The sequence below is a fragment of the Manis javanica genome, chromosome 3, assembly GCF_040802235.1.
Source record: "Manis javanica isolate MJ-LG chromosome 3, MJ_LKY, whole genome shotgun sequence".
In the NCBI taxonomy this organism is placed as follows: domain Eukaryota; kingdom Metazoa; phylum Chordata; class Mammalia; order Pholidota; family Manidae; genus Manis; species Manis javanica.
This window is the reverse complement of record NC_133158.1, coordinates 2,491,963-2,511,776: the sequence shown is the minus strand read 5'-3', so window position 1 is coordinate 2,511,776 and position 19,814 is coordinate 2,491,963. Positions and strand designations below refer to the sequence as shown.

General features: G+C 52.5%; 1 protein-coding gene and 1 long non-coding RNA gene across 11 annotated transcripts in view; one reads left to right on the top strand and one right to left on the bottom strand.

Annotated features, from left to right (window-relative positions):
- DOCK3 (dedicator of cytokinesis 3) overlaps nucleotides 1–19,814 on the bottom strand; it is a 323,372-nt gene that overhangs the window by 22,251 nt on the left and 281,307 nt on the right. For 9 of the 10 annotated variants that reach the window (XR_012128871.1, XM_073230632.1, XM_073230639.1 and 6 more), the window contains 11 exons: nucleotides 19,537–19,612; nucleotides 18,900–19,000; nucleotides 18,604–18,662; nucleotides 15,993–16,141; nucleotides 9,761–9,846; nucleotides 7,517–7,543; nucleotides 7,293–7,388; nucleotides 6,452–6,512; nucleotides 5,896–5,989; nucleotides 3,693–3,841; nucleotides 95–181 (listed from right to left, as the gene is read on the bottom strand). Coding sequence is in view for 9 of the 10 variants with exons in the window: in XM_073230632.1 (XP_073086733.1) it covers nucleotides 95–181; nucleotides 3,693–3,841; nucleotides 5,896–5,989; nucleotides 6,452–6,512; nucleotides 7,293–7,388; nucleotides 7,517–7,543; nucleotides 9,761–9,846; nucleotides 15,993–16,141; nucleotides 18,604–18,662; nucleotides 18,900–19,000; nucleotides 19,537–19,612 (985 nt within the window). In the remaining variant the exon portion in view is untranslated. The remainder of the gene's footprint in view (nucleotides 1–94; nucleotides 182–3,692; nucleotides 3,842–5,895; nucleotides 5,990–6,451; nucleotides 6,513–7,292; nucleotides 7,389–7,516; nucleotides 7,544–9,760; nucleotides 9,847–15,992; nucleotides 16,142–18,603; nucleotides 18,663–18,899; nucleotides 19,001–19,536; nucleotides 19,613–19,814) is intronic. The other variant, XM_073230635.1, reaches the window with a different exon arrangement.
- On the top strand, nucleotides 3,854–7,446 carry LOC140848296 (uncharacterized). The gene is made up of 3 exons (XR_012128873.1): nucleotides 3,854–4,038; nucleotides 4,893–4,989; nucleotides 6,510–7,446. It is a non-coding gene; the product is annotated as an uncharacterized lncRNA (long non-coding RNA).

Below are 19,814 nucleotides of genomic sequence, written 5' to 3'. Positions count from 1 at the left end.
AGGGCTCAGCCACAGCGGAGGCTCACTCAAATAGTGGTGCCAGGAAGGCGCTCACCCCTCCAGCCAGGGTGGGGTGGGGAAGGGCCATGCTCACCCGAATCCAGCTGAGGCTCTGATAATCGTAGAGGCTCTCATACTGACAGGCCAGCTCCCTGCACAGGGGGATCCCGAACTCCCAGCTCTGCATCAGAAATAGGAACAGGGCTTCAGCACCTCAGGCATCCTTGGAGCAGCCCATTCAAACACATCGGAGGGCGAGGCCGAAGGCCCCGGAGCCTCACAGAGTGGTGCTCAAAGCCAGCTGGGGGCCGCGCCCAGCACGTGCCTCGCGCTGCTGGCCTCTCGGCTTTGCTCTCACGCAGCTCCACCTCCACGCGGCCTTTGCCCAGACACCTTGTCAAGGATGTGGGCGCTTCCCATCCATTTCCCACCTCATTACTCTGGAGTTACCTTATTTTTAAAAAGTGCTTACTTTTTTGTTGTATTTGTCTCAATTAGAGGATAAACTGCATCAGCACAGGGGCCCAGTTTATTCACTTTATCTTCAGAGCCTACAATAGGGCCAGGCAGGAGCAGGTACTCAGTAAAGATTTGTTTAATGAGTTAATGAAGGAAATAATGACTTAAAGACCACTTAAGCTCAGGAACAGAGTATAGAAACAAGGACTTGGGGCAGGCCTGTCAATCTCCTTTACAGAAACGTTCCAATGTCCAGCAGGCTTCGGAGGGGCCCCAGTCAGGCCCAAGGCCGTTCCTGTGCTGGGGCCCCATCACAGCTGCAGTGTCTTGCCAACCCCGTTCTTTTCCTCGGTTGGACTGGGAATCACTGGATCACTTGATACCCTAAGCTAGGCCCTTGCCCCCTTCCTCTGAACACCAATGCAAATATTTCATTACAGGGAATGTTAAGCTATAGACAAATGGAGCAGAAGAATGAGCCGAGGCGCTCTCACTGAGCTCAGCAATGGCCCCTGCGCCCTGTCTTACACCTTCCACCCCAACCACTCCCTCTTCCCCTCAGTCCTTGAAGCAAATCTTAGACATCACACAACTTCGCCCATAACTACGTCAATATGAATATTTTTAACAAGGACAATATTGGAAAAATCTATTAAAAACAGCATCGGGATAAGGACAGCGCTACCCCCTTTGGGACTGTGTTCCTCAGAAAGAGCATGTTATTCCTACCCCCCGAAGAAACTAATGCTACGTGAATTGAAACTGCAGGGCCAGTTAAAAATATTGAAAAACCGAAGAGCATTTTAAACAGACCCTGACTCCCTGCTCCAAAACAATGTCTCTGCCCAGCAAGCTAAAGGCTCTGCTCCCCCACATTGGAGCTTCAGAAAAGGGGTGTGCATGCCAGCCCCCTCTCTGGCTCCAGGTGCCGTGCAGGCAGGTTTCAGCCACTGGCCCACAGCAGGTCTGCCTAGCAGGTGGTTCCATGGGGGCCACATAAGCAGCTGAGCTGTGTGTAGACTTCTGGCCAACCTGCCAAGAGCGTCTGTAGGGATCTGCTCATTTAGGTCGTGAGGGCCCCACGTGGGGCTAAGGGCTCTGCCTGCTGACGGAAGCCCCAGTAGAGCCTTCGCCCCTGCTGGGATCACTGCTCATCTGCCTTGCTGGAATCTCTGCCCTGGTTTGTAGCCTGCGCCTCCCAGCCCCACCGTCTTCAGAGTGAGGCAGGACTGGGAGCTCTGGAGGTGCTGTGCTGAGCATGGTGCGCGAGGGCTCTGAGAGCTGACTGCACGCAGAGGGACTGCCCGGCAGGGGCGAGGCAGCCCATCCACATCCTCTCTTGGTTTCCTTCTCTCTGGCAGGAGGCAGAGCTGACTGTCCGACTCCCCCCTGCTCTGAAGATGTGTGCTCGTGCACATCCTGGTTGAGCTCTGGCAGGGGCGGCACAAAAGCTTCCCTGTCTGATCTCTGTGCCCTGCGATACAGGACCGGCTCCCGTCTTCACGCTCCTCCCTCCCTCCCTTGGCTGCCATCAGCCACGCCCTCTGGAGCGTCCCACTCTCCTCCTCTGGCCCGGGAGGGCTGACCCTCTGTGGGCTTATAGGCCGACTACCTCACTGGGGGAGAGGCCGGCCCAGCGCTGACTCGGTCCCACACACTCAGGGGCAGACCCGGGGCAGGAAGAGACTGGGTGCCCGTGAGGCAGGACACAGGCTGGGCGCACGCGGAGGGAAGTGAGGAGGGCCTGGCTGTGGGGTGGGCTGTGCTGAGGACTGGGCCCCTTTTCTCAACCCTCCCCTGGCGTCTTTTCCTTTTCTACTCTCCCCCTGCCACCCAGCTAGCTTCCCTCCTGGCACTAAGGACCCTACAGGGGCGCTTTTCCTGTAGTAGACAGGTTTTACTTTCCTGGAGTCCTTAAGAAAAACCATGAATGCTTTCAAGAAGAACAGGGCAGCCGTGCCCCCCGGTTCTATTAGGTCCTGAGGCACAGAGACAGAGAGGTGAAGGAGGGCTGCTGGGAGGGGTGGGAGATGCCGGGAGGTAGCCTCTGAGGCCGCCCCTCCCTGTCCTCAGCCTGCGTGCATGATATTCAGGCAGGTTTTGTGTTTCATCCCTTGTACATTCTAAGCTTTAAGCCTGCTTTTCTGAACTCTGCTACTGCAGTGGGTGGGTGAAGAGGGGCCGGTGGCTCTCACGTGTCCCCTGGGTAGGCTCCTCAGTTTAGGATGACTCTCCATGCTGTACCCAGCACCATGGAAAGAAGAGGACAAGCACACTACAGGCGCTCATGCACATACACACCGTGCTCAGCTGTGCCCTCTGAGCTGGGAGGCTGGGCAAGTGGTTAAGTGGCAGGTCCCGGTGAGGTGGGCGGCAGGAAGACAGCCTGAAAGTACGCTGGCGTGGGGCCCCACGTCCTGCCCTGGCCCGCCAAGGAGAGGGGCTCTGGGCGCCGTGTGGAAAGGGGTGCACGTGGGCCTCCTTTCTGGTGTGGGTCGCGCGGGCTCCTGTGGCTGGCTGGGGGAGGTGCCTGCTCACCCATGCACTCCCTGCTTGGGTCAATGCGCTTGACGGACACAGAAGGCTCTTGTGTCATGTAAAACTGATCATCGGTGGTTCCTGATTTATGGGCAAGTCATTAATATTTAAGTCTTCCTTTTTCATGATGAAAAAAACTCATTTAAAAAAACCAAAATTTCCATTCCAGTCTGGGGTTCAGCCACTACAGTTCCCTGAATAATCCTATTTCAGCCTGGTAAACATGCTCAGAGCTGACTAATGAGGGAACAGGTTCAACAAGGTACACAACCAGCCTTTCCAGGGTGCAGGAGGCACCCCGCAGGTGGTCGGGGCCCCAAGGCCTGAACCCACGCTGATGCCTGCCAGTCCCACAGGTTCAGCTTGGGTGGGGAATAACCCACTGGGACGGACGCCCAGGCTGTGCTCGGAGGAAGGGAAATCCAAGACCAGGCCTGCCTACAGGCAAAACCCATTCACTTTCTTTTTCTTTTTTCTTTTTTAAATAAAGTTTAAAACCCATTTATTGCTTACAAACTGCAGTCCAGGGCCGAAAACCCATTCACTTTCACTGCTCATCTTTCTACGGCAGATTAGAGAGCCACGCCCAATCTTTAAGTACATCTATCAACAGAAGCGGCCCGGAAGCCCCTGCGCAGGCACCCACCCTCACCTACCCTCCTGGCCCATGCCAGCCTGGGCCCCGCGGTACCAACCTTGCCCTTGCTGAAGTAGTGGAGGATCTTGCGGCACAGGCCCTCCTTGCGCTGCCACTCAGTCTGGGCCGGGTAGTGCAGGAGCTCCCGCAGCGGCCGCTCCTCCCAGCGCAGCAGCTCGCAGTACAGGAGCAGGGTGAACGCCGCCTCTGTGTGGGCAGGAAGCACGGAGCTCTGGGGCTTCTCCCCAGGCGCAGGTGCAGCCTGGGGACAGGCTAAGGACACTGGTGCCAAGGGGACAGAGGGCTGCCCAGCCCACCCGCAGCCCCTGACCGGAGCACAACAGGACCACAGAGCCTGGTAGATGCCTTCCCCCCACATTCTCATCACCCATTCTGGGCTCCAGGTAAAGCACAGCCCGGCTGCCTTAGGGGCTGTGCACAGCTTGCCCTGCTCTGGGAGATACCAGCATGTCAGGAAGACTTCCTGGGTTCCTTTTTGCTCAAATGGTGACAGTTTTCCTTTCTAACCTTCTCAAAACTGGCTCTTAGGGGTGAGGGCTGACTAGGCTTCTCTCAGCTCTCCCTAAGGAAGCCTCAATGCCTCTAGCTTTATTTTCTGACCTCAGCATGATCTGGGAATGACCGTTCTCCTCATCTCTATTGTTTCAAGAGGAGCGTGAATGGTGGTTACCAGGATGGGCCTGGAGCCAGAAGCTCCATTCCTGGAGGAACCTGAAGCTGGCACTGGTCCCTGGGCGGAGGTGCAGGAACACCTTACCCATACTCAGGACAGCTGGAGAGGGTCTGTGAGATGCAGCTAGGGGCTGTGGCTCCTAAGCCCCAAGGATGGAGTCACCAGGAAGTAGAGCCGCTGCTCAGGGCCTTCCTGCAGCCTGCTCCCCTGTTCTGGTCGCTCGCTTTTAGGGGGCCCACTCCTGGCAAGTAAATCGGTCTAGACTCTGCCTGGCCTTTGGGGCCTACTCATCCCGGCTCGCCGTGACCACGGGGAATGTCAATCCTAGTGCCTCCATACCCCTCCCAGTTTGACCTGGCACACCTGCTGACAGCCACTCCCCAGGCTTCCCCACAGCCTGCCTCTGTGGGAGCTCTGTTCTCTTGCCCAGGGATGCACACACGTCCCCACTGTACCCGCCCGGAAGCCCATCTCTCTGGGACAAGCCCCTGAGGCACTCAAAGCCTCCCTCTGGGACCTAGGGAACCATATGGAATTGTTTTTCCCTGCCTACATTCTTTTCAGATCCTATTCCTGAGACCACCAGACAAGGGTCAGCACCCTCTCTCTGTCCAAAAGTTGAGCCAGCCCGTCAGCCACAGCCCAGTCCTCCAGGAGTCAGGTAAACTCCCCTCCTGGCCCACGGCATTTATCAGAGCCTGTTGCTCTGGGGCTCAGAGGGCTGCTGGGATCATGGGTACAGTGGACACAGAGAATGGCAGATTCAGCTCAGTCATTTTACATCTAACTCTTGACAAGCTGTGTGGTCAGGAAAGGTGGCATTTGTGTCAAACATTGATGACATCTAGAGATAAGGAAGGGGGATTCTGTGTTTCTATGGTTCCATCTGATTCTACTCACATTTGTGGACAAGAAATCTTGAGTTTCCTGGTCTATCACACGAATCTAAGTCCTGTGTTCAAAGGGCTAAGAAGGAGTGTCTGGTCACCACAGAGAAGAAGGTGGCTATTTTGGGGGAACTATGGCACAAGGGGATCAGACAGGACACACACAGATGCACAAACTCTCCTGGCTTGGAGTGGCGCTCATTTAAACGCTGACAGGCACACTCGGCTGCTTTTAAATCATCCTATTGGGAAGGGCCTTAGAGATGGGTTAGATTGTAGCTAGGATGAAAGGGCCTCCATAAAGCCAGCTGGAAAATCAGATGGGCGCTCTCCATCCTCCTGCTGGGGGCTCCAAATGGGCCGCCCTGCAGCTGTGGGGAGCTGCCTGGATGGCCAGACAGGCCTGCCAGCAAGAGGGAAGGTCCAGGGTCCAGCAGAGGATTCTGTGTTATGGCCTCACTTACTCCAGCCATGAAGGTCCTCAGAAAGGCTCTGCTCATGAGGAGTGACAGTGAGCCCAGGCCTTGTGGCCTCGGGGGGTGACAGGACAAGGACGTGGGGCAGCCTCAGGCAGCAGAGTTCGTGCGTGCAGCACAACGGAGGGTCTGCCTGCTGCCTCCCATCATGTGCCGTTGTCCAGGCTGTGCTCACGGGACACATGGCTCTCCTGCCCCACTCACCTGTGTAGTTCTCAGCCTGCAAATGCATGTCACAAAGCTTATGGATATAGCGGATATACATCTCTTCCTTGTTAATCTCTGATTTGTAGAAGTTCTGTAGGGGAGGAAGAAATGCTCATTAAGGTGAGAGAGGTTGCCACCTATGGGGGCCACACCCACATGCCAGGCAGCTGGCTGAGTCCTGGGAGTGCTGGGCCAGAGGGGAGGGCAGGCCATGGAGGAGCCACATCAGAGAAAGAGAGGGAAGGGACCAGCCCAAAGGCCCAGCTGCTGTGCAGTGGACCCACCGGGCGTCTGCAGGGGCCCGAGCAGGGAGGAGGAGGGAGTGACAGAGCACACGGGCAAGGGCGTGGCACCGTGGCAGGGCCTGGCCAAGAGGCCAAAGGGAAGCTCCTTCAGTCCTTTCCCAGTTGGGAATGAGACTGATGAGGTGCAGTGCCCAGGGCCCAGGGAAGGAGCTGATGTCCCGACTCAGCCAGCGGGCCCCAGCCCTGTGCCCTGGGATGGTGAGCCGGGCGAGCGGGCAGGCGGGGTGGGGGGGAGCCCCTCTGCTCACCATCAGGTTAACCGTGCAGCCGATCTTCTTGTTTTCCGTCTCCTCCCCTTTCATGCAGTCCCTGGGAGGAGAGACAGGTGACTGTCCCACGGCACGAGTGGTGCTCTGGGCTGGCACAGAGGTGCACTGTCACTGCGGCAGCATCTCCCCCTCTGCCAGGCTCCCCAAAGGCGCCCTCAGCACCACTGAGCTCTGCAGAGAGAACAGCTGACCTGCCTGGCAGCTCACCTTTGGACTGATTCAGAAGCCATGATCTGACTGAGAAGTCAGGCTTCCATCGAACAACTAACTTCACCTGGACTCTCAGGCTGAACACATAAAATCTCTGAGCTCACAGGCTGCTTCCTCTAATCTGCTCACAGCAAGGACCAAGGGAAAGAAATAAAGAGACTTTGGGTGAAAAACGGAGGTGGAGAGTAGGGCCCCTAGCCCCTGGAAAGCAGCCGGAAGCCCTCCTGGGTCACACTGCTGGCCCAGGTGACATTCCCTGCCCATCCACAGTAGGCTCTGAGGCGGGGCTGCACAAGGACCTGCAGCCACTCCTGGCCCTGCTCTGGGGACGGCCTTTCTCTTCCCTGCCCGTGCCCATCCCTCTGAGACATGGCCTTTCTGGACAGAGGTCTGGATGGCTGCAAGTCCCTGGGAGGCCTCCTGGGTGTGTGTGCCCCTACTTGGGAGGGTCTCGGGACAGCCTAGCCTATCCCAGGGGGAAGTCCGCCCTCCTCTCCTGGGCCGTCAGTGCATTTCTAATGGCTGGTGTTGTCCCCGTTGCCAGAATGGTCTTCCCCCTGAAAGCCACACAGTGTCACTTTTCAGGTCAGGTAGGTGCCCTGGAAGATACCTGTAGTCAAGAAGGCGCTCCATGAGGCGGGTGACCGAGGCCACGAAGGATACACCGGTCTCACGCCACGTCTCCTGTTCCACCTTCTCCAGTAGGCTGTTGGCAGAGGCGGGGGAAGCAGACACAGCGCACAATTCATGAGCCTCCCCTGGGCACAGAGTGAGGCCCCAGGGCGCGGGGCGGCGGTGGGTCTGGAGGTGGCAGACTTACCCCACCAATCTTACCTGGGGTAGGGCCCAAACAGCTGGGTTCTGCTCCACGCAGCAGAAAACAGAACAAGGCGGTCACTGAACTGGCAGCACGAGCGAGCCCAGCTCCCTGCTCCTGCCCAAGCTCCAGGTGCCACCGCACCGAGGGAGGCTGTCAAAGCCCCAGTCCCTTTCAGGGGTATGCTGTGGGGTCTGTTCTGAAGCAGCAGCTGAGCAAGAGCCCCTGAGGGCTGGACCTGGCTTTGCCAATTGGCTACCTGCCTCTATCACCGCCTAGAGCCATCCTCAGCAAACACGCGGCCGACCTTTCCCTGTAAACCAAGGGAGATTCCCACCGGTCCAACTCCAGGAGCCACACTAGGCGTCCCCACTGTCAGGATGCACCAGAGCTGAGAACTAACGCCAGGTCTCTTCCTCAGTCGCCAGCCAGCCTGTGCCCTGTGCCTCCTCCACAGGGCCTGGCCTCGGACTTCCCCTGGACCTCTCCCAGGGGACAGTGGCCCGGACTCCCCTGCCTGCTCCAGCGATGAGCCCTGGCACAGCCCCACTCCCGCTTCTTTTCCACACTGTCTCCAGCTCCCTAAGGTCACGGAAGTCACCTGGGTGGCAGGCCCAGCTGGGGGTCCAGCACTGGGCCCTCTGCCCATAGCCTGGCTGCTGTTAATGCTGCTATGATGATGATGCCGCCTCCCCGCACAGAGCATCGGCCTGTGCCGGGACTTCCCGCGGGACCACGTGCCGCAGACAGAAGGCAGGGCCACTGGCTCTGGCCACTGAGCTGTGTGGGTAAAGCCCCTGTGTCAGCATTTCCCAAACTATCCACAAAGCTCTGCTATTCTGAGCTTTCTGTGAGCAAACAAGCATGGGAAATGACGGTCACTACCCACTCCTTTTGGAGATTTTCCACTTTAAAGGCTTTGTGAAGTCCTAAGATACAGAGGCCTGTTCAGTTTTAATTGAATCTTTTCTAAATGAATCAGCCCATGATACGCTTAGTTTCATTTTCCCAGCACACCTACAAACATCCTCCCAAAGTACAAGCTGGGAAACGCAGTTCCAGGTCATCAGCGGCTTTTAGTTCTCAGACACGATTCAGAGGAGTGGATGGGAGCGCTATTTGGTCAGGTAATGAGTGATTCCAGGCTCTTTCTGTGCTTTTTCTTTTGTACTAAAATCATCTGTCAGTGGCTTAGAAGATTTCCCTGCTTTATTCCTACAATTAGAAGCATCTTCAGCTAAAAGAGAAACACTAAAGGATGAATTCATTTTCACAAATTGTAATTATTTCAGTTTCAAGTGAATCGACATTTTATTGCATGTCCATCAAGGAACAGAGTGGGCATGTACAGCAGGAAGACCCCCTCTTGGAATTGGAGGACCCGGCCCTCCCCCAGGGCTGCCTCTGACGGGTCGAGCAGCAGGCACATGCCGACACTTCCCGGAGCCCCGTCTCATTACCCTGTTTGCCAGGTGCCCAGCCCCGTCACAGGCGTGTTGTGACGATTAAACAACAAAAGTCAACACATTTTGTATACTGTAAAGTTCTAAGCAAACATATGGTATTATTACTGGAAAAATATGTTACAGACTTGTCTTCAAAATGGCACGAAAACAAAGAAAACCTCAAAGCTGGAAGTAACGAGCAAGAGGGGAGAGGCCACTAGAACTGTAGGTGTCTTTTAAGATTTCATTTTGTAGGAAGACAAAATGCCTGGCATCAGCATCCACCTGGGAGGACCCTCTTTGAACTTAGCCCTCTGGCAACTCCTGCAAGGTCTTTGGTCTCCATCAGCCCTACACAGAAGCCACGAATGGTGGACCTGGGAGAACCCTTGATGTCATTCAGGACAACCACCGAGTTTCCAAACAGGGGGCCTGGCCTGGTCAGGTGTGTGACTTGTTCAAGGCATAAGATCCAGGGTGGTGTTTTACAAGCTTCTTGCACAGTCTCACCAAGCAGGGATTTAACTCCCCCCACAGAAATGCCAGCAGCAAGCCCTCACTGAGTCCCCACCTGGACGCAGCGTGTGCTATGAAGACTTACAGCAGTCCTATTCCTGACCTGTCCCACCTCTTTAGTCAACTGTGACAAGCCCCTGAGACAGCTTGTTGGCATCATGCTGCTTTCCTGTTGATGGCAGTGGGCACCACTGCCATCAGGAGCCACTAGGGTCCATCCTAATGCTGCCCCGGGTGGGCACCCCTCCCGTTAGCCACCTCACCCCCCCAGCTGGGGTGCCTGGGGCTGAAGCAGCTTACAGCAGCCCGAAGAGCTCCCTGTAGCTCTCGTCGCCTCTCCCTTCAGACACCATGCTGTCCAGCTTGTCAATCAGCTCGGCCTCCACCTAGGGGGAAGCAGAGACGTCGTAAACCCAAGCTGACCTCAGAGGAAGGCTGGGAGTTCAGCCACGGAGTAGGTGAGGGAGCTGGGGCCTGCTTCCTGGTTCTGCTCTGGCACCCAGTCAGCACCAGGGAAGGCAGGATCCCATCCACAGCAATAGACCCCCTACCTCCCCCAGTCAGGAAGGCCTCCACGCATGCAAATGAACTGGGACTAACTCATCTCAGATACTCCTTTCCCAGCCTGGGACAAAAGGCAAGGATTCCCTGGAGAGAAAAGTATTGTGGACCCCAAACAGGCTTTTGTTTTTCTGTCTTAAAAGATGCTCATTCGCAACAATTTGTATGTATGAAACCCATCCGGTCACAACGTTGTCCTCTGGCCACCAGTCACAGAGGAGCCTACTGCAGTGGCCTCTCCGACAGCTGGCACTTATCCGGGTCAGGGAGAGGCGACTGTTTCCTTCACATACCCTCCTTCAGAGTGAAAGGCTCTGCCATCTGTCCCCACAGGACCTAAGAGCTGTGGGGCTGTGGCCTCATCCCGTCCCTGGGCTCGTTAGCCAAGAGGAAAGCATGGCCTCTGCTCCCACCCCGCCGACCTGCCAGGCCCTCAGCAGTGTGCAGCCACCTCCCCAACAGGCCTCTGGGTCTAAGCTGAGGGGAGACATGAGTTGTTAGTGACTGAGAAAAAAATCTTAAACCCCTGCTAGCCATTTAACATGTGGTATTGTGGTAGTATTTATATATATATTTCATACAAACAACAAATGGCGTGGGTGCATTTAATAACCTGTAACAGAAGCATTTTCTCACTCCACATAGGGCCAAAGAGTCCTAAGGCAGTGAAGAAATAAAACAATAATTGAATCAGGAAATTCGTCAAAGGCAATTATGGTTACTGAAATCCTACCAGCAGAAATTAGAATGGATGAATAAGCACGGCCCTTGATAGAGATCTGCTGCACGGCCAGGATGGGGACCTCGGCTGCCCTGATGACTCAGCTGCTTGAATGTACATTTCAGAGGAAATAGAGAGTCTGAGACCAGGGGTCCTTAGGGACAGATGCCAGATCCATCTGGCTTCTCTGTGTGCAAAGGGGGTATGGGCAGGGATGGCCTGGGGCCATGTAAAGTCAGGCAGAGCTAGAGCTGGGCCTAAGAGCCAAGGTGTCTCATCCATAGTTCAAGGCTTGTCTTGTCTCACAGAGTCAATCAGCTGGTTACAGCCTGCCAAGGGAAGAGGGGTCTGTTTAGAACACGGGGTCTCTCGCCACATGCAGGTACAGGTAGCCTGTGCTTTCCAGATCAGGACAAAGGTGAGGAGGACCTGGGGCAGCAGAGAGGACAACCTTTGTTAAACGCAAATTCTCAAGCTCCCACTGGATCAGAAACTTGGGCAGGGGGCAGCAGTTTCAACAGTGGTTCTGGTGCCTGTTCAAGTGTTAGAACTTCTTTATTAGGCAAAGGAGCTGGTGGTAGGAGGGTGTGGGGACACTACTTCATCACTCCCTGCGTGCTGATAAAGGAAGAAGTTACTAGGGGAAACTGAGAAATCTAAAACAGGGCACACTGAAGATCAATGTCTGCAAAATCAATGCTCTAAGCCAAACGAAATACTAAGTTCTTCAAATATATTGTCATAATTGACAATATGGACAGTTTCAGGTTTGTGGAGTTCTTTCTATTCTACAGAACCGATATTCCTGAAGTGACACCTGCCTGTCCTAACAACCCTGTTAGTCATTCTTTCAACAAACACCTGTTCTGTGACATAACCGGGGACTACTTCTGACAAAACCTTTACCTCTGTGAGCCTGTCTCCTCACTTAGGAGGTGGTAATGTTGGTTGAAAACCCTCTTCGGGGTCTCTGTAGCCTCAACTTAGGAAGTGCTCAATGAATGCTAGTTTTGATTTTCGTCCCCACAAACCCACCACGGCTCAGGCCCTGTGCTGTGTTCTAAGAAATGAAGGCTCAGGAAACAGTCCTGGTCCCCAGCAGCTCATCGCCTGGCAGTGGAGCCAGGGGCCGCAGCTGATGCAGTTCAGCCTGGCCAGTGACTGGATGAGGCACACAGAGGGCAGCCTGGGCACCATGAAGTCAATAGGCAACAGAGTTTCCAAAAACAGTGTGGTAAAAATCTAAGAGATGTTTCTACTCTTTGACCCAGCAATTACAGGTGAGAAATTTACCTAAGAAACTAAGTAAGAATGGATATGTTTTTTTGTAGTATTAACAGCAAAAACCTGGAACGAACATAAATTTCTAAAACTAGGAGCCTGACTACGCTGTGGTCCTAGCCCTGCAATGGGACACCGCATGGCAGTTCCCCCAACAAGGCAGGGCAGGGGGGTAACCGCCATGAGAGGCAGGAGTGACAAGGCACTACTAAAAAGGAAGGTTCACAACCACTATACACGATGCTTCCATTTTTTAATATAAAAACTCTATGTACTTGGGAAAAAAAATCTAAAAAAGACACGCCCTGTCCCACTCCCCTGCAAGTAAGATTATAGGTTACATTTTTCCATTGTAGCTTATTTGCATATTTAATTTTTCTAAATCAAATAAGTACTGCTTTATAATTACAAGAAGTGTTTTTAGTAGGCGGTAAGAAGTAGGGGAACAGTTAACAGGGCCAAAGCTGTGGGAAGTACAACTGGAATCAAAACCAAAACGCTGCAGGATTTCGGCGATATTGGTGAAAGTTATGCATGGCCTTCAAGGGAGCAGTTTCAACAAAGTGGGTGTGCAACATACACTAGACTGAACTGGCAGGGCGGTGGGAAGTGGAAATGTCGGATGAGAAGAGCAGACTGTTCTTAAAATACGCGGTGGCAAGGGAAGTAGCCACGAGACTTTTGTAACCAGGGACAATGAGGTTTACATGCTTGTGCATGTCAGGTACTCAGGACGGTCTTACTGGGGAAGGAACACAGTGGAGCCCTGAGGTGTGAGACAGACGAGCACCAAGTCAGACCACCCCAAAGCTGGCCTCTCCTTCCAGAGCAGTGACGGTGGGGTGCAGCCAGCCCCTCTGAGCACACTCAGATGACCCGGGTGCTGTTCTCGGTGTCATCTGCTTCCTGGAACTGGGGTTCTCTCATCAGGAAGTGGTGCATCCTGCACGATTACAAGGCACAGGCTGTGATATCATAGAAAAGCGATGGCTCTCTTTGGTTCGAAGTTGCTTCCCAAACTTCTGAAGGCATTAGATCTGCACACTCCAAAAAATGAAATCTAATTTTAAATACTATTTACCCATGATGAAGAGCATCCATCTATTAAGAAACCTGGAGCCAGCATCATACTTAATTGTCAAACACTAATACTTTCCCCTGAGATTAACAACGATGCAAGGATGTCTACTCTCATCACTCTTACTGAATATCAGACTGGAGGTCCCGGCCAGCGCAACAAAGCAAGGAAAAGAAATGAGGCACACGGATTACAAAGGCAGAAATAGAATTGTCTCTATTCACAGGTGACAGGATTATCTAAAAAGAAAACCCCAAAGAATCTACAAAAAAGCTTCTAGAACTTTTTTGTATCTGTCACTCTACGCAGGCAGAACCATCTCCTCTGCCTTAGGTGAATTTTAGCAAGGGTGTTGGATGTAACGTTAATATACAAAAGCAATTCGATTTCTATACGTCAACAACAAACAACTAGAAAACAAAATTAAAAAATCAGAGTAATTTATAATAGCACCAAAATCCAGGAAATATTTATATATAAATCTAATAACATGTGTGAGATGTTTGCTCAAACTACAATGGAAGACATCAAAAACACCTAAATAAATGGAGAGGTATTGCTGTCTTCATGGACTTGAAATATTATTAGGTATTATTAACATATCAATTCTTCCCAATTTGACTTATAGATTACAATGAAATCCCAATCAAAATCCAAGCAAATTTTTTGTAGATACTGGCATACTGATTCTGAGATTTAGAGGAAAAGGAATTGGAACAGCTAGGACAATACTGGAAAAAAAGGAACAAAGTTGGAGAAGTCACACCACTTAATTTTAAGGCTAACTATAAAGTAATCATAAGACAGAGTGGTGATGTGAAAGATCAGATCTATGGATCAATGGAAAGACTGGTGAGTCCAGAAAGTGCTCCACACACATACGGTCAATTGATTTTTGACACAGAATACTTTTTTCAACAAAAGGTGCTGGACACCCATACATAAAAACAAAAAAGAAGTGAGCCTTGACCTTACATAAACATTTCTCAAAATAAACCATAGATTTAAATGCAAAATCACAAAACTTCTATGAGACACATGGGAGAAAAAAGTTTGTGGTCCTGGGTTAGGCAAAGAGTTCTGAGATACGATCCTAAAAGCATGATCCATATAAGAAAAACACTGATATATTGGAATTTATAAAAATTTTAAACTTTTGTTCTCTGAAAGACACTGCTTGTTAAATGAAAAGATAAGATGAAGCCTGGGAGAAAATTCTTATAAATCACATATTCAACAAAGGACTTACAATCAGAATACAAAAAAAAAAAAATCCCTTTAAAACTCAACCATAAGAAAACAACCGAATTAAAAATAATACAAGTTTTGAATAATCACTTCACTAAAAGAAGATATAAAGACGGTAAATAAAATATTGTAAGATGCTCACCATCAATAATTACTAGGGAAATGGCAATTAAAATTGCAGTGATACACAACTGCACACCTACTAGAATGGTAAAACAAACGGAGATTCTACCAAACACTGGTGGGCGCAGGCGGCACCCGGGGGCCTCAGGCCACGCTGCTGGGCCTTCAGCAGGGTGCAGCCGCTTTGGCAAACAATCTGATAGTTTCTTACCATGTTAAACACACCCAGCGTCCTATTCCTAGGCATTACCCAAGAAAGATGAAGGTTTATACTCGCACAAATACCTGTAAAGTAATGTTTCTTAGGAGCTTTAATCATAAACACCAAGAAGAGGAAAGAACCCAGCGTGCTTCAGAGGTGGATGGTGAACTGCCGTGGGGTTGCCAGCACTGAAAACCGACACCCACAGCACCTGCTGAGCCTCTCCCGGCAGGATCCTAAGTGAAGGTCTCAGAAGGCCACCCTCCACATGATGCCACTGCCACGACAATCCAGCCTGGGCGCACCTAGAGTGATGGCGGACAGACCAGCGGCTGCCGCCGGTCAGAGGCAGGGGGAGGGGGACCACCAAGGGGCAGCAAGCTGGAAGTTGTAGGAATTTAAAATCTTGCTTGTGGTGGTGGTTACGTGATGGTATTTGCCAAAATTTACAGAACTGTAAATCACAAAGAATGACTTTAACTCCTTGTCAATTTAAAAATAAATTAATAAAAAGTCCAAAAAAGTCTTGTTTGCCTGGCCTGCCCCTCACTGGTACAGTCACAGGGCTGGAAGGGAGCTCAGTGGGAACCGGCACAGTGCGCAAGCCGATGCAGAGACTTCCCCTAGAGGCCCTGCTGCAGCTTCTGTTTGACAACCGCCAGCAAAAAGGAATTTCCCATCTCCCAAAGCTGGCCGGCTACAGGGGACAGTTCTTACAGCTAGGGAGTTATTTCTCTACTTGTTAAAATCCCTACCACTGACCCCTGTTGGCCCTAGGCCTGTTCCCTAGAGTGACAGACACAAAGGCAGGCCCATCTCCTCTGCCTTGAGCCTGGCAGAAGAGCTGTACAGAGGGACAGCCTGAAGCCACTCAGTCAGAAGCCAGGGACTTAGGCCTCCTGGACACAGCCCTCCGTGCGGGAGTGTGTGAGGTTCTAAGCCACCCTGAGCCCTGAGAAATCCTCTGGCCTGGACTCTAGCCCTAGAAATGCCGGGACCGTACACTTAGGGACCCTGCAGAGAGTCAGGACAGCACGCTCCCAGGGCCCTTTCCGGGGTGAAGCTGGGATGGTGTGGTCTTGGTCATTCTCTCCTTGATCAGAAAGTTCCTGTCATAGAATGTTCATTCCTTTCCCGATTGTTTTCTGGCCTCTAATTTCATGAGGAAGACCCACAAGATCCACAAGCCAAGCGGGAAAATCCCTGAACAGGATGCACAGTGGCCAGCCTGTAACCTATTCCCACTGGAACCACTGCCTGGCCGTCTGGGTCACCTGCGTGGGCAGAGGGGTCAGTCACAGAGGAGGTGCCGTCCTACCTGCTTGAAGTTGCCGTTTTTCCTCTGTTCCCAGTCCATCATGTCATGAAAGATGGGGATCATGATATTCCGCACCTCTGGCTGTGGGACCAGCGTCACGCCCAGAAAAGGGCCAATCATTCCCGGAATAAAATGGATCTTATGTTCACCTGAACAATGAAACCCAACAGGTATCAGTTCACATTTGCTTTGATCTCCTCCGTAGCTTCCCAGGTGGGGCCACAGAACACGCTTTGATCTGCACCGGACCGAAGCAAACTCCCCCAAGGCTTTTCGGCGGCTCCGCTCTTGGCTTTTTAGAGTTCACAGCTGTAAGTGGCCCGGCCCAGTCAGAACAAACATTCAACAGGCACAAACTGCTTTTCTGAAGAACTCATTGGGGGGTTGGGCAGACTGTCTGAAAATCATTTTGAGGTCAAGGAGCAGAGCGGGTGTGACAGGAGGATTTCTGAGCAACCTGTGATAACTTCAGACCCTCTGCTCGCAGTGCTTATTTAGTGAGGAGAGTCCCTCTATTCCTGCTTACACACCGTGCACTACCCTGGGGTCTCCATTCACAGCCCAGAGGCATTCAAGTGATGAGGACACTCAGTCCCCGGTGCGGCCACTAGGGTCCGAAGCCACACGCTCCTCACTGCTGGCGCTCCTGTGTCCTGAGAGGCCCCCTCCTGAGTTAGCAGGAGCCTCCTGACAGCCTGACCCCGACGGACTGGCTCAGAGAGCCTCTCTGTGGCCACTGCCCCCCCCCCCCGCCCCCACACCTTGTCTTCTTGTCACGTGTCCAGTGTAGCTCTACAGCCACTTGGCCTGCCCCAGTTCACGCCTCCCGGTCTCAGGGCAGCCTTTCCATAGAAGTGGGGAGGTGGGTGTCCCTGTGGTTGGCCTGCCACTGGGGCGTGTTCCAGAGGCCACAGCCGGTCTTGAGGACTGTGAGACAGGGCTTTCCTCCTTGCGATGGTGGAACAGAGTGAGCCACTCCCCAGAGCCCTGCTTTCAGTCCTTCAGGAACTGAGGCGAGACAAACTGTGGGCCCGAGGGGTGGCTGTTACGGCCAGGTAAAATCAGCTCTCCAGGCCTGGAGAATGCCATTTCCACCAAAAACAATGGGGCAGGAATGGCTTTATCAGACAAATTTAGCATCTCTTTTGATTTCTTCCATTTGAAAGCCTTCTAAGGAGCAAATGTTAGCCGTGCGGCTGATTCCGCATATTCCAATTTTGGTATTCGGTACAGTTACTAGTCCCTTGTGTTCCTGGGAATTTCAGAGTCAACTTTAGGATAAAAATCTATCCAACTGTGCTGGCTGTGGGAGTAAGAGCACTGAAGCTGGGGAGCCTGCTGAGGAATGCACCCCCTCATGGACGGAAGGCCCTGCACCTGCTGGCAGGAAAGCTGCTGCCCCGAGGGGTAGGGATTGGGCTGGTTAATAACCACTGGCGATTTTACGACCATCTTTCCTAAGGCTTCAGAGCCACTAGCTCGGATGAGAGCACGCTTCACTCCGAAGAGGAACTGCAGCTTCTCCAGCATCCTGGCAGGCCAGGTGCCAGAGGACAGCCCACCCAATCACCAGGGCAATCCAAGCATTCTACCAAAACAGTGATACCAGAGAGGCTGTCAAAAGAAAAGAAGCTAAAACCAGTCTCACCCAGGGCCCGCAACTGCCCCCTCCCATGCAATCTCCATGCACCTGGGGTCAGGAAGCTGGGCTGCATGGGCCTGAGTACACATCACTAGAACAAGTACCTGCCCTGGCTCATGTGCTGAGTATCTCCAAGGTCTATGCTTCTGAGCCTGCACTGTCCAGACTGGGACACAAAGAGCAGAGGATCTTGTAGGCCTGAGACTCCTGGGCCCTCAGCTTCTTTCTCTCCTTTTCACTTTAGTTCTTAAAAAAGGGACTGTGTCCATGTACTAGTGAGGTCCCCTCTGTCAGCCTAACTCTCCCTGCCAGGGCTCTGTGCACACTGACAGGCCGCCCACCTGAGTGTTATGTTAAAGATAAGGAAGCTCTCTTGGGTCTGAATTCACATTTGTAAACCTGGCAGAAGTTACTAGTCTTATCACTTCTTATTTGGCGATGTTAGGAGTGTTAGGTAGAAAGATAGACAAGAGCAGCCAGGGAGGGGGAGGTAAGGTTCAAGGAGAAACAGCCCCAACTCTGCCAGGTACGGGGTTCCAGGTGAAGACAAAGGCTTTGCCCAGAGATGACTTCCCTGCCCGTTGGGACCAGGCCAAACCCTTGCCAACCAGATCCCAACGCGGGCACAATTGAACAGAACTAACGGCCCGACCCAAACCTCATCAAGGGAAAGGCCATGCGCACTGAGAGGGGCCGCGGTACAGATGGACGTGTCAGTCAAATGGACCCCTTGTCAGTCACAGAGGCGCCTCCTAGCCAGAACGTACTACCAAGGCCTCCTGCCTAACGGACGGGGGCCTCTGTCTACCGTGACCCTGGCCTCCTCCTCCCGTGGACTGTGTCCAGTTAAACCTTTTGCTCTGCCTCGCTGTTGTGTCTCTGCCTTTCGATTCATTGTTGCGGCGGGACAAGGACCTGGGAGAACAAACTCAGCTGTATGTGGGAGGGAAATAGGGAGAAAAGACCTACCCAGATTCTGCCACATGCTGAACAGTTCGTAGGCCATCATCACACGCATGTCCCCATACCTGGAAGTAGGAACGCGGAGCTATTAGTGGGGGCAGGTTCAGGAAGACAGCTGCAACCCCAGTGGGGCAGTTCTTCAGTACTTCCAGATGCCCTGAGAGGCTCGTGACCGAGTGCCCCACCCGCCCCCTTGGAGTCTATGTCCAGGAGAAACGCGAGCACTTTGGGAGGAGCCTCTCGTGGAGACACCCCTCCATATGGGCTTGAGGCAGGGGCTGAGGAAGAGGCATATGTCTTACTTATCTAGAATCTTCTTCCTCTTGGCTGAAGTGATGATTTCTAGCTGGAGGCTTGGCTGATTTATGAACAGAACTGCCAAGCTAAAATAAGAATTCCACACCTAGAGAGACAGAGAAAGAGGAAACATGCGACTGCCCGATTCTTACCCGTGCAAGGAGAGATTCTAAATATGTGCTTGTAGCATAGAATTCACTTTACAATTTTAAGAGCTTGACCCTCCCACCCCCACCCCTTTTAAATATCTTTGCATTTCCTCTCCCTTCCCCCTTCCCCACTTTCTTGACTCCTCTGAGGCCAACAGTGCTGATTCTGGACTAGAAAGCATACTCGGGATGTCTGGCTCTTTAACACCCCCAGCGGGACAGCTCCTGGGTCATATTCTAGTCATCGTCAAGCTTGGAATGTATTTGATACTAAGAACATGTTAATAAAGCAAAACACCAGTGAGCTTGCCCCAGTCCCCAGCCACCCAGTTGACACTTAGCTGAGTCCTTTTCAGATTCCTGACATGCAAAATCGTGAGCAAAATAAAACAGTTGTTTCAAGTGAAAAACAGAAACAGAAACAGGAACGGTAAGTTCGGCCTCTGGCTCCAGGGCTCATACAGGGACAGGGAAGGATTTCCGGAGTGCCTACCTTGAAGTCGAAGTCTGTCTCTATGAAATTCTTGTGCAGTGCTGAGGACAGGTACTGGACAGTGGTGACTATAATACTGCAGGAAGGGGACAAGGTATTGGCAGAGTTCAAAGACTAACAATGGCATCTGATAGCTTAGTACCACTTGTTCTCTGGCCTGTGGGGAAACCTCCCGAGTACCATTTGCTGTCAAGTAAGATGTGACATACAGGAGAGATGGCACAACCCCCCAAAAAACCAGTCTCAGAGAAATGCCCCACAGTTGGCGACACACAGTG